This window comes from Macrobrachium nipponense, chromosome 17, assembly GCF_015104395.2.
Source record: "Macrobrachium nipponense isolate FS-2020 chromosome 17, ASM1510439v2, whole genome shotgun sequence".
NCBI classification, from domain to species: Eukaryota; Metazoa; Arthropoda; class Malacostraca; order Decapoda; family Palaemonidae; genus Macrobrachium; species Macrobrachium nipponense.
This window is the reverse complement of record NC_087210.1, coordinates 58,742,254-58,754,810: the sequence shown is the minus strand read 5'-3', so window position 1 is coordinate 58,754,810 and position 12,557 is coordinate 58,742,254. Positions and strand designations below refer to the sequence as shown.

Here is a 12,557-nt window from a genome sequence, read left to right as displayed (position 1 = left end):
CGGAATGTAAACAAATATGGCCGCGAAACCTTTATGTTTTTATTTACATCAACCACGTGTTTAGCAACATTCTAAAATCTAAGTATTCCAATTTTAAGAGAAGAAATGTGGTCCTAATAAAATAAAATGATGTTGCTATTTGAGGCAAAGTATAGTTGGTTCTGAATTTGTATAATGTAAAAAATAATAATATATATATATATATATATATATATATATATATATATATATATATATATATATATATATATGTGTGTGTGTGTGTGTGTGTGTGTGTGTGTGTGTGTGTGTGTGTGTGTGTATAGCTTGACGATGAATAATAGTGCCAAGACTTGGAAGAACATTCCTTATTTTACGAGCTTTTGAGGTTTAAAATCTCATCTTCAGGCTGAAAAAGTGACAAGGATGAGAATTCACAAAAAAATACATTAAAATGAATTGTCTTGCTAAAAGCTTCAGTAAAAACATAAAATAAAACGAACACCACAAACAAACTAAAAATAAAAAATTACGAAAAAAACAAAACAAACGCAACACCTACAAAAACAAATAAAAATAAGATGAAAGGTAAGCGAATACCACAGGAAAATGATAGGATTTCTACCTATCATTTTCCTGTGGTATTCGCTTATTTAATGAAATCACGTGCATCTACTGTGATTATTAAAGTGCACACACACACACACACTCACACACACACTTACATCAACCAACCCAATTTAGATATTTAAAATATAAGAAATACTGTACGGTCTTAGTGTATAAGCTATATATATATATATATATATATATATATATATATATATATATATATATATATATATATATATATATATATATATATATATATATATATATATATATATATCCGAATCAGAGAGAGAGAGAGAACTACATCTGCGTGTCTGTGCGTGTGCGAGCTCCCATGGTCATTTTAATGGTTAAACTTAACATAGAGAGGCTAATTTTTACATTAAAGAGGCAAGGGTGAAAATGTTGCTATAAATGTAATTAAAATGCGAGAGTCTAATACAAAGAAAGCGAAAAGAACAATGAAGAGAACATAAATGAATTCTGCACATAGGATTCATGACCTGAAGGCCGAAGAGTAGATGAGCTGACTATTCAGCAAGCAGGACTAAGGATCAATCAAAATAATGTCTAAATGTCACCAGGGGCTCCTTTCTTTGAATCCTCACAGCAAATCTCTTCAGCAATTGCAACAAGGGCTAGGCCTTTAGGGAAACTGATAATACTCAAGAGTTACTGATGGTATTTAAACGAAGGTCGAGGACGAAGACATCCTACAAGAACTTAAGGAAGCATCTGAAGCTACCAGTTTAGCGGACGAAAATATGAACACCACAATCTTTCCAAAGGCCACCAATTCAGGCCTGCTTCCACAGTTCCAACAAGTGTCCCATTCGGTGCCTCAAGTCCAACAGTGGTGCCTACATCACGTTCCCTCCATAGGCGTAACTGCGGGGTGGGTGGGCGAGCCCCCCATTTTGCGTTCACGACGCTTGTAGTAAAAGCCTAAGCTTAATTTTCATATTATTATTATTTTCTAAATGGTCCACATTAATACAAAGTGTTAAGAGTCCGTGTATAATTTTTAAGACTTTACAAAAAGCTTTCGAACCCTTCCCTGGGTTAATCTTCACGGACTCTTAACACTTTGTATTATTGTGGACCCTTTAGAACATTATATATAGTCTCGCGATTGAGAGTTTTTCCCTATTATTATTATTATTATTATTATTATTATTATTATTATTATTATTATTATTAATGTTAAAGTTTTATACATCAAGTAGTATGACTGTTTTTTCATGTGAAGATGAGTCTAGTTTTACTATATTAACTGTAAGAAATAAATCAATTTTCTTTCTTTTATATAAAAACGTGATTCACAAATTGATAGGCTTAAATATTTTAAAACGACCTTTATATCTTTCCATATGACTTTAAAAAAGATGAATATTATATTTTTATGCATGCCCAGTGGCCCCCCAGGTGACTACCCATTAATAGACTCCTAGTTACGCCTATGGTTCCCTCCACCAGCAGTAGGTGGGCTGCTCTTAAAAGAGACTTGAGAAGGCTTCAGAGCAGCTAGTAAATATGCATACTTAGTAAATACTCACGACTTGGAAAAAAAAAAGTCAGAAACTATAAGTGGAAAATATTGTGTCGATCACCTACGAACTGTAGAACAATGTCATGAAAATTTCAAGCAAGCCAAAGCTTGATGTTATTGTAGCTGTCAAAGGCGTTTTCTTTGAGGTAACTGCCTCATATAGGTTATGTTACGTACATTATAACTGTCTTGCGAATTTGTTAACAAAATTGAAAGGGTTAAAAGGAGGGTTACCGAATGATTATATGCAGTGGCGATTCTACCCCTCAGAAAGTTGCGTGGGCCCAACTCTGGGGCAAAGATAATTGTTGGGTGGGCATCATAGAAAAGGTGACGGTAAAAATAATTAAAATTTTGGAAACATTTTGGAACTCGTGGAGGAATGAATTTGACTAAAGGTAAAGGTTCATATAGAATTTTGTTTGATTCCTAAGCAAAACTACTGTAAATCATCCATCTGATATTCTACCTGACTTGCATGATATGGAAATTTAACATTCAAAACTATATATACAGTTCCAAACAACACGCAAACATTAAAGTATGGATAGTATGTATAAATATAATGCACATTTGAACCAAATAAAGAAAGGTAGTAACTATATAAAATGAACAGATATACACGGGGCATGTCATGACAATTCTGAAAAGGTTCAGTTTGGCAATCAAAACTATATACGATCCCAACCAATGTGCAAATTATTAAAGAATGTTAAGTTTGTGTAACACACATTTGCACAACTTAAAGAAAGGTATTAACTAATGAAATGAGCAGACATATATGGACCATGTCAATGTCATGACCATTCTGAAAACGCAACTTTGAACATTCAAAGCTATATACAATCTCAAACAATATGTAATTATTAAAGAATGGCAAATTTGTATAATGCTCATTTGAACAAAGTAAGGAAAGGTTTTAATTAATGAAATGAACAGACAGATATGAGGCTTATCATGGACAATTCTCAAAATGTTTAGGGCAGTTTAAATCTACGATTATCATGTCGGCTGCCTAACTCATCTAAAAACTATCTAAGTCAATAATCTCAGCCCGTTTACTTTCAATTGATAATAATGCAGTGTTACTTAGCCTCTCACTAGTCATTGAATTTCTAAGAAATGTTTTTACTATTTTCATTTTGGAAGTGTTACAGCTATCAATAGTAACCTGTATAAGCAATCAAAGGCAGATTTATCTGGCTGAATAAATGACAAAAACTCCACCAATGCTGTAGGTGACTGAGGTTCTTTCTGGAGGAATTTCTTAACTAAAGGTAGCTCGTGTTTTAAATCACTTTGATTAACTGAATATGATAAAGCAAATGACTTCAAGTCATCCTCATGTAAGAACGTCTGTCCTGCAAGACAGAGAGCTGAAATGCCACAGAAGATCACACATGAATCTTTGGAAAAAAACGACGATCTAATTCACTATTTAAACAGTCTAGTACTTCATACAAGATTGTGACGTGTTGTGATGACTTTGCTCCACAACTCTCTGGCCAGTTGTGTCCAGCATGATAAAATCACTGAGCTGTCGAAGTTTTCTTGAACGTTTTCTTGTCACTATTGGTGAAATGTCATTTTTTACAGAGTTCGTCAACCCTATTAGAGTAATTCTCAATTACGTTGGAGTTTCTTACATCAGCTAAATCTTCACGAAGACAAGAAATAAGTTTAGCTGCTTTTCCAAGGTCTGCCTGTTTGTCCTGCAGGTGCTGAGATACTTTATTTATTTTTCCCAGAATTTCAGAAAAAAACTGCAATAAACAAACAAATTCTGCATCCATCTGAGCAAGTAAACCTCTGGCTGAAGCATTTTCATAGGAGACTTCCTTGTATTTGCTGATGCACTCCAGACTTGAACAAGCCACAGAGCTATAAATAAAAAACTCTAATCTACTGTAAATATTGCTCGGGACTGTCAACATATATGTTAGGGACAATTACTAATATCGATTACATTATGTAATGGTACATGGGTGCAGCAGTTATGCTGGAAACAGGCCTTTGTAAAAATTACATTTAGCTTGCAGTTTTCACCTACAATTTCATGACATGCTCCAGCGAATAATGTTACTGTGGTAACTTTGCGGTGTTGAAGTCGAATAATAATAATAATAAAAAAAAACTTAATTTCTTATTTCTTAATAGATATACATTTATTTTTATTTCAAGTGGTGTATGAATTATAGATACAAAATACATCAAAATGGAGAGTTTTGTTAGTTTGATATGCAGCATAAGATAGTAACATTCATAATTGCAGTAGCCTAATATGTGTGACACTGTTGGTGATAGTGTTAAAGAACACTTTTAGTTTTCATAGCCTCAAGGGATACTAATTCAAATATCATTGCTTTTTAAGCGCGAACTGGTTGTCTCTCTGTGATTTAAGTTTTGGATTTTCTGTTCCCTGTATATTTACTGATTCACTCAATAGGAATGTTAGCAATATAACCAAATCATGTTGTGTGACAAGTTAGTGGCTATTGTTATATTCAATAATGATTAATTTTATATATAATATTTCATTAAAAAAGTGGGGGGGGGGGGCAAACCAGGGGCATGGCCAAAATCTGGGAGGGCAGCTGCCCCCATGCCCCCCCCCCCCCCCCCCCCCCCTAGAATCGCCACTGATTATATGATTCAAGAGATGTTAAATACAGCAACGACAGCCTAATACGTAGACCTACCTCTACAACCGCAACCAGCGACATTGGTTTTCAAAGCTGAGGAAGTATAATACCGGAAATTAGAGTTGCCGAACTTCATCGTGCTTGTAGAAAGACGGAGATAAAGACTGCCGTTTATGATCAGTCAACGCAAACTTCGCATCCTTATCCAAGCATAATGTCGCTTCCTATCCAGCTGGGCTCGAGAGATCCAACCTGAAAGTGTAAACATACTTGCCAAAGTTAGGAGTGGAGACTTATTATACAACCCAAGACACCCGACTCTCCAGCAGGTTAAACTACTACCTATGGTCCCCAACCCCTACCCCACCTCTGTGGGGAATGACTAATAGCAGGTACAGACAAACTGGATTATGACAAAAACCACTGATTATGCATTCTAGAGGCCATTTATAGGAATTGTTCTCTTTACGTACATACTCGATCATATACCCATAGCTATCAGAGATTCCAGAGGAATGTGTGTGTGTATGTGGGTGTGTGAAATCGAAATGGCATTCGATACTGTTTAAAAAATCATGCTTGTATAAAAAAAATATTTTGCCAATGCTTACAACTCTGCATGCATATCTGCATCATTAAAAACGTTTGAAATAGCACGAAAAATAAGTTATCGCTGTTCAAAATTGCCAGAACTTAAATGCTTTTGTCTCCACTTTTCGCTTACTCGGGAAGTAGCCTACAAACTACTTTGTTGTTGATTTGTTGGGGTTGGGGTTGGAAATCCTTGAAAGGTCTGAAAAAGGTGTTTCGCGTTGAATTAAAGATACAGGAAGTTCAGGATTGGATATTCATGCTTTATTTATTAGAATGAAAATGTAAAAAATAAATAATGAGCAATGCCAAACAGTACAGAAAAATTATTTGTAATGAAATATAGCGTATTAATTTTAATTTTCGTTGGTGAAACAAAGCATTATTTGACAGTAAATTTTAGCATGCGCCCCGAGTAAGCCGGAGGTCGAACGACGCCTTGTTGCAAATAGCGATTGCCTAAGTTCTGCTCCTGGCCGACTCAATGGCTCATGCATTTATTCTCTGGAGTCATTATTGTCTTTTGTCTATAATTATTAGATTCATATATTCGCACGATTGTTATAAGTCCCACGTAGTACATATCAGTCGTGACTATTCGGCCCCCACCAAATACAATTCTGGGCTACGTCCTTCAGTGAAGAGAGGATAGTATCATATCTCCATTTTTTTTTCGAAATCCCGTGTGAAGATGCCAGTAAGGCTGTCAAAAAAAAAAAAAAAAAAAAAAAAAAAGCAAGCCTTCTGTACTCAACCGATGAGAACTGTTATGGAAGAAAATATTTGCTTGGTGAATTTTCTATCATGTTCTCTTTGATAGTTTCGTTAATTAACGAACACATACAGACTCATCTTGAACCCAATTCTTACAAGATGGTTTGACTGGAAATCCATCCCAACGTAGCAAAAGTAATTCTGAACAAAACGAAAAGAAAAGCATCAGCCTGAGTCTCCAGTTTCAGTAACAATAATCTTAACATCTGGAGTCCGAAAAAGATGAGAATGCTCTCAGACGTACTTCTTGAGTTACACCTTCCGCTTTGCTGATTACACTAGAAAGAGAGACTAGATGATAGTGATGATAATAATAACAATGCCACTCTAAGTAATAAAAAAAATAGAATTGATATATAACAGGATTTAGTTAAAAATTTCGTGTTTCGTTTTTCAGCTTTACTGGGAGATACGCTCTCACTCGCCAGAAGTACATGTGTCCTCACTTGATAAGAAAGTAGATGCGTAAAATATGAGGCATAAAAAAATCAACGCAAAAAACTAGAAAATAAGATAATGGCAAAGGACTCACTAAAGTGACACGTGACACACACATGCTCCGAGCCCTTTTAAAAGAGAGCGATGGCGCCGAGGCTTTTACAGGCAGCCTGTCTCTCGGTATTCGAGTATGAAGTTGTTGCTGTTGCTCTCCTTGATAGCTTACTCCCTCTACCTCGCCGGTAAGTAGTACTATGTCTGCTGTCATTAACAAGGGCGGCATTTGCTGAACCAATTTCAAGTCTCATCTGAAGACAATACTCAATTGATCCTGAGCAAGATGAAATGCAACGATTATTTAGCCATGTCTTAAGTTAAGATTTTTAGAGATCATGAAATTCAGCATTCACTGAATCTGTTTCCCCCTTCATTTTATTACTCCTGCTTCTTTCAGTTGCGTTAACGTATTCATCTACACCTACACTACATTAGCAACCGGATAAGACACCAATTTGAACGACACTCGAATTTTTCAATACACGCAGGCTTTAACGAAATGACAGTTTTTTGTATCTTTTAAAAATAAGGAACGTTAATTCACCCATCTTATTTTCGATAGATTTCTGATTTTCTCAATAACTTCCCCTTTTGAAAATTAATTTCCATCTTACTATACACTGAAACTCTGTAGGAAGCACTGTTACATCCGGATTTGAAACCTTCCTCTTGATTTTGCTATGTTTAATTAGTCTCTGTTCCTATTCCTTTTCTACAGAGGGAGTGACGCTCGTCTGCTACTTCAGTTCCTGGGCCACCTACAGACCAGAAGAAGGCAAATTCACCGTCGAGGATAACGACCCAAGTCTCTGCACACATCTTGTCTATGCCTTCGCTGGACTTGGCAGCAACAATGAGATTAGGGTAAGTCATCACCTAACATCCAGTGAATTTTTTTTTAAATTAAATATGACTGATAAATAAGAAAAATGAATACGGATAATTCTTTGACAACGATTGTAAAATGGTGATAAGAATAATAGTTTTATTCTACTGTAAATTGCAGTCACTGCTCATAGCATTTCGGTAGGGACGTTTGACGAGTATTCCTAGGCAATGTCATTTCCTTTACACTAAAATATTATCTTCGTGTGTGTGTGTATGTGTGTGTGTATAGGAGGGTATGTAAGAGTATGTATGTATGTGTGTCTGTGTGTGTGTAGGAGGGTATGTGTGAGTATGTTTGTATGTGTGCGTGTGTGTGTGTGTGTGTAAAGCGTCACAAGCAAGAGAACTACATAGGTGAGAAAGCTGCTTATAGAAGTTATTTTAGGAAATGTATGTATGGAGAAATGAATGCAACATGGAGATGGAGTGATGGAATTAAAGCACTGTAAATGAAAGTCATCACTACTGAGCACAAATTTAGATATGACAAAGATAAATGAAGGAAAATATGTGATCAAATACCTGTGTAAATTCATAAAACATTCCCGTTAGAGGACGAATTGACTGATGACTGCTCTTATTTTTCACTCAAACTGTCGACGTGTTATTGAAATCTGCACCAAGTAATTAATATGCATACCATGTATATATGTACTAACCGTATTTGCACATGTATGAATTCATGTTAGTAAACAAATATGCAATTTACCCTACAGGTGTTAGATCCCTACAATGACCTGTGCGAAGACTACGGAAAATGTGGCTTCGATCGTTTCACGAAGCTGAAGGAGAAAAATCCTAACCTTAAGACCACTTTGGGAGTTGGAGGATGGAACGAAGGATCCACCAAATATTCCCAGGTAGTGCGAGTGTCATCAGTTATCAGCAGCTGAATTATCCACTATTTTTCCCGGACCCAATTTGCTATCAGGAACATCTAATAGTTGGCATGTCTTTCTGTCCATATATCTGCTGTCCTGTTTAGTTTTTAAAATTGACAGTATATCGACTGGTATTCGGATTTTTATTCTTTACGTAATGGAACCAATGGCCAAGATTAAGATTAATTATACATTCAAATTAAAAAAAAAAATATTATAAACAAGATTACTTGTAGGCACATCAAATAAACTTGCCTTCGGGTAGAAATTATTTTTGAAATTGGTTAATATAGTGGATGAATGACTTGATTAAATATGCATTTGCATGAAGTGAAAATTAATGTTTTTAAAAATGTGATTCTTCCTTTGTTCTCCAGATGGCAGCATCGGCATCAGCAAGAAAGACTTTCATTGACTCGACGCTCACTCTCTTGAAGGCCCATAATTTCGATGGTCTGGATATGGATTGGGAGTACCCTACACAAAGAGGTGGAAGTCCAGATGATTACGTAAGTTTACGTTGCTGGAAAATGCGTTGATCATTATTCATCCGAGAAGGTCACTCAAGAATAGCAGTCTGGAATAAACCTTCAAGGAAAAATGTTACAGCATTAAGATGAAAAGCTATTTTTTTTTCATCTACGTAATTCACAGAAATGAACTGAACAACTTGATATTGGCATGAAGAGGATGGTGTTAAAACGAGAAGATAATACCAAGCGGAAGAAATAACAACGAATAATTAGTTGGCTATGACATACTGGTACAGGAAGGAGAATTTCATGCTTGCTCTAAAGTACAATTCTAATTTTTCCTTCAGGTCAATTACATCACTCTCATGAGCGAGCTGTACCAGGCCCTTCACGCCGAAGGTATGATCTTGACGGCTGCCGTGTCTGCTGGCAAAGCCACCATAGACCCAGCGTACAATATTCCTGAACTGTCCAAGAACATTGATTTACTTCATCTGATGACCTACGATTTGCATGGCAGCTGGGAGCCTTTCGCTCATCACCATTCCATTCTCTATGCCCATCCTGAGGATACTGGGGATAATCTCTACCTTAACCAGGTAAAAAATCAAGGTTCTTGGCTTCATTGTATTTGTAGAATGAACGACTTGGCGTCCATATTCTAGTCTGTTAAGCAATAGTCTTTTTTCCAATTATTTTGAGAATTATTTCAGATGATGTCTCCCGTCCTTCACTTTATATTTAGATTAATACTAATGATAACATGTATATGGTAAATAAATCATTTGAGTTTGAATCTAGATGGCAAATATATCATATCTTGATAAGAAACGCAAGTTTCCAGGAAATTTTCATCCTTTGTGTTGTTACCATAGATATAGATATATCTATGGTTGTTACCTAGTTGAGGGATGCTGACTTCATTAAAAGTCCAACCCACACTAACAATGTTTTCTTTCTAGGACTTCGCAGTGAGCTACTGGCTCGAAAAAGGAGCTCCACCAGAGAAGTTGGTTATGGGCGTCCCTCTTTATGGCCGCAGCTTCAGACTGAAAAACGAAGAAGATACCGGAATCTACGCCCCTGCAACTCAGCCTGGAGGCGCTGGTCCTTACACCAGAGAGCCAGGATTCATGGGTTACAATGAGGTTGGTCTGTGACAATTATGACTCTGAAATTATGCATCGGGAGACTGTAGAGATATAAAGGCTGCATGAGAAAAATGAGTAACTTACGACTCTTTTAACCACTTTGGAAGGTTAATGCTACATGCAATACACAATAAATACTTGCACACATAGAGACTTACTCGCATTCATTTATAAAGGAAAATATCCATAATTTTCTTTATACAAGCGCAGAGATCAACAGCTGAAAGTTAAATCTTAGCACCATTTTTTTTATAATAATACAAATTAGGTAAAATGAGTGACTAGCAGAATTTTGAAAACTGAATATGAACGAATGACTTGTTCCAATTCTGAAATATTTATTCGGCATTATTACTTTCATCGTATTTCAAATTGTCGTAGATGTCTTCTCCGAAAGTTATCAGCTTCATGAACCCTTTCGAAAGTTGTAAGGATTTGTCCTAAGGATTATCTCTCTTTCTTTTCAGATTTGCGACTTCCAAAGAACACAGGACTGGACAGTAGTCCACGACCCAGCCATGAATGAACCCTACGCCTACTACATTCCCAACAACTATTTCTGGGTTGGCTATGAAGATCCGGACTCCGTCGCCATCAAGGTTCATCTTATTTACATATCTAAATGACAGAGGGTTTGAATCATTATTGATTGAAATCTTTCATACGTTTTTCATGAAAGTGAAGCTTTGATTCATAGAAGATTATCATTAACATCCCAGTTAACATTTTGTTCTCTCCATAGGCCCAATATGCCCTTGACAAAGGCATCGCCGGCTGTATGGTCTGGAGTGTGGAGACAGACGATTTCCACGGCAAGTGTCATGGCGCCAAATTCCCTCTCCTCACCACTCTGATGGAGGTCTTGAGCGGAGGTATTTACACGAGGCCTCCAACTGAACCCCCTCCACCGACTACCACGAGGGTTCGTATCTGTTACCCTTTCCCAAAATCTAGAGAGAGGAATGAACCAAAATTGCGGGGAGCAGTATATTTCAGGACAAAAACAGTTTCGAACATTGCTATAGTATCCAGTAGAGGTCCTCGAACTGTAACGTTTATAATGTATTTGTGTCTAATAGTGAATTTGCATATCATTTGGGAACTCCTTTAATTGAAATTTTGTCAGTTTTGTACAGCTGAAATTTAGCCATAAATAATAATAACTCATCGTGATGTATTTCAATGCAGTATTTTTTTGAGAACAAGAACAGAAATGGTCTAATGAACCTGAATCCTTAATTTTAGGATCCTTCAATTACCACCCCAGCACCCGGCGAACACTGCACTAAACTAGGACCCAACGCTGATGAGAATGACTGCACTCACTATTATCTCTGTGATCAGGTAAGGCAGACTACTAGAATTCTTACTAGTGCCCCAACAGGAAGTAACATTTGCTACTACGGCGTGTCAAGCTTCAAATACCACAAAGTGATGACAATGGGTAAAGAGATCCTTTCTCATATGATAATGATTAAGATGACCGTACATTTCCAACTGCTTAAAGAATCTACTTAAAGAAAATAGTAATAGTAGTACGATTCTATGGGAAAGGATCAAAGATGGATGTCGTCTACTTTAAAGAGCACATTACCTGGAGACATCGAATATATGGTTCCAAAATACATCACCATTACCGTCTATTTCCAGGACCTTCAAGGATGGGTGGAGGTGGAGTACACCTGCCCACCTGGGACTCTCTTCAATCCAGAGGCTCTCATCTGTGACTGGAAGGATTCCGTGTGCGCCCTCGGAGGCCACTGTCTCAACGACTGCCCCCAGTAACTTCCATGAAGGAATTATCTTTTAGTCGTAAACATCGTTTTGGAAGGATCCTCAGAGAACTTCGCGTTCACTTAAGACAGACGCAGTGCGTCGTGGTTTTGTTTGTAAGAGAAAATAACATGCTCAATAAAACTTGAAAAAAGAACTCGTATGATTGGTGTGCAACCTGATATAAAGTAAAGTGGAAAATTTCATATGACTTGGGCTTTTTATGAAGATATTGAGAGAAATAAACATAAAATAATAATTAATGTTCCATACAGAATGTTTATATGTCCTATTTACATTATTATATATACGTACATATACATCGAGCATGAGCCGACAAATTTCTTATCGACTAAAAAATTCCCGTTCGGTTACCATATATGAAAATATATTAATTCCGAGGTAGAGCAATTAGATATTAAAGGACATTTGTAGCTCAATGTATGTATAGAATCACGGTCATGTGATTTGACTCATATATATATATATATATATATATATATATATATATATATATATATATATATATATATATATATGTATATATATATATATATATATATATATATATATATATATATATATATATATATATATACATATATATGAGTCATATCACATGACCGTGATTCTATACATATATTAAGCTACAAAATTCGCTCAACCTCGGAATTAATATATTTTCATTTATTGGTAACCGAAGGGGAATTTTTTAGTCGCTAAGAAATTTGTCGGCTCATGCTCGATGT

General features: G+C 36.1%; 1 protein-coding gene across 1 annotated transcript; it reads left to right on the top strand.

The window, feature by feature from the left end:
• Positions 1 to 6,676: 6,676 nt before the first annotated feature.
• Positions 6,677 to 11,965, top strand: LOC135196274 (acidic mammalian chitinase-like). The gene is made up of 10 exons (XM_064222978.1): positions 6,677 to 6,827; positions 7,361 to 7,506; positions 8,247 to 8,390; positions 8,789 to 8,920; positions 9,232 to 9,483; positions 9,847 to 10,032; positions 10,503 to 10,634; positions 10,778 to 10,957; positions 11,281 to 11,379; positions 11,686 to 11,965. The coding sequence occupies exons 1-10, from the start codon at positions 6,776 to 6,778 to the stop codon at positions 11,818 to 11,820; spliced, it is 1,458 nt and encodes a 485-aa protein (XP_064079048.1). The 5' UTR covers positions 6,677 to 6,775; the 3' UTR covers positions 11,821 to 11,965.
• The last annotated feature ends 592 nt before the right edge of the window (positions 11,966 to 12,557 follow it).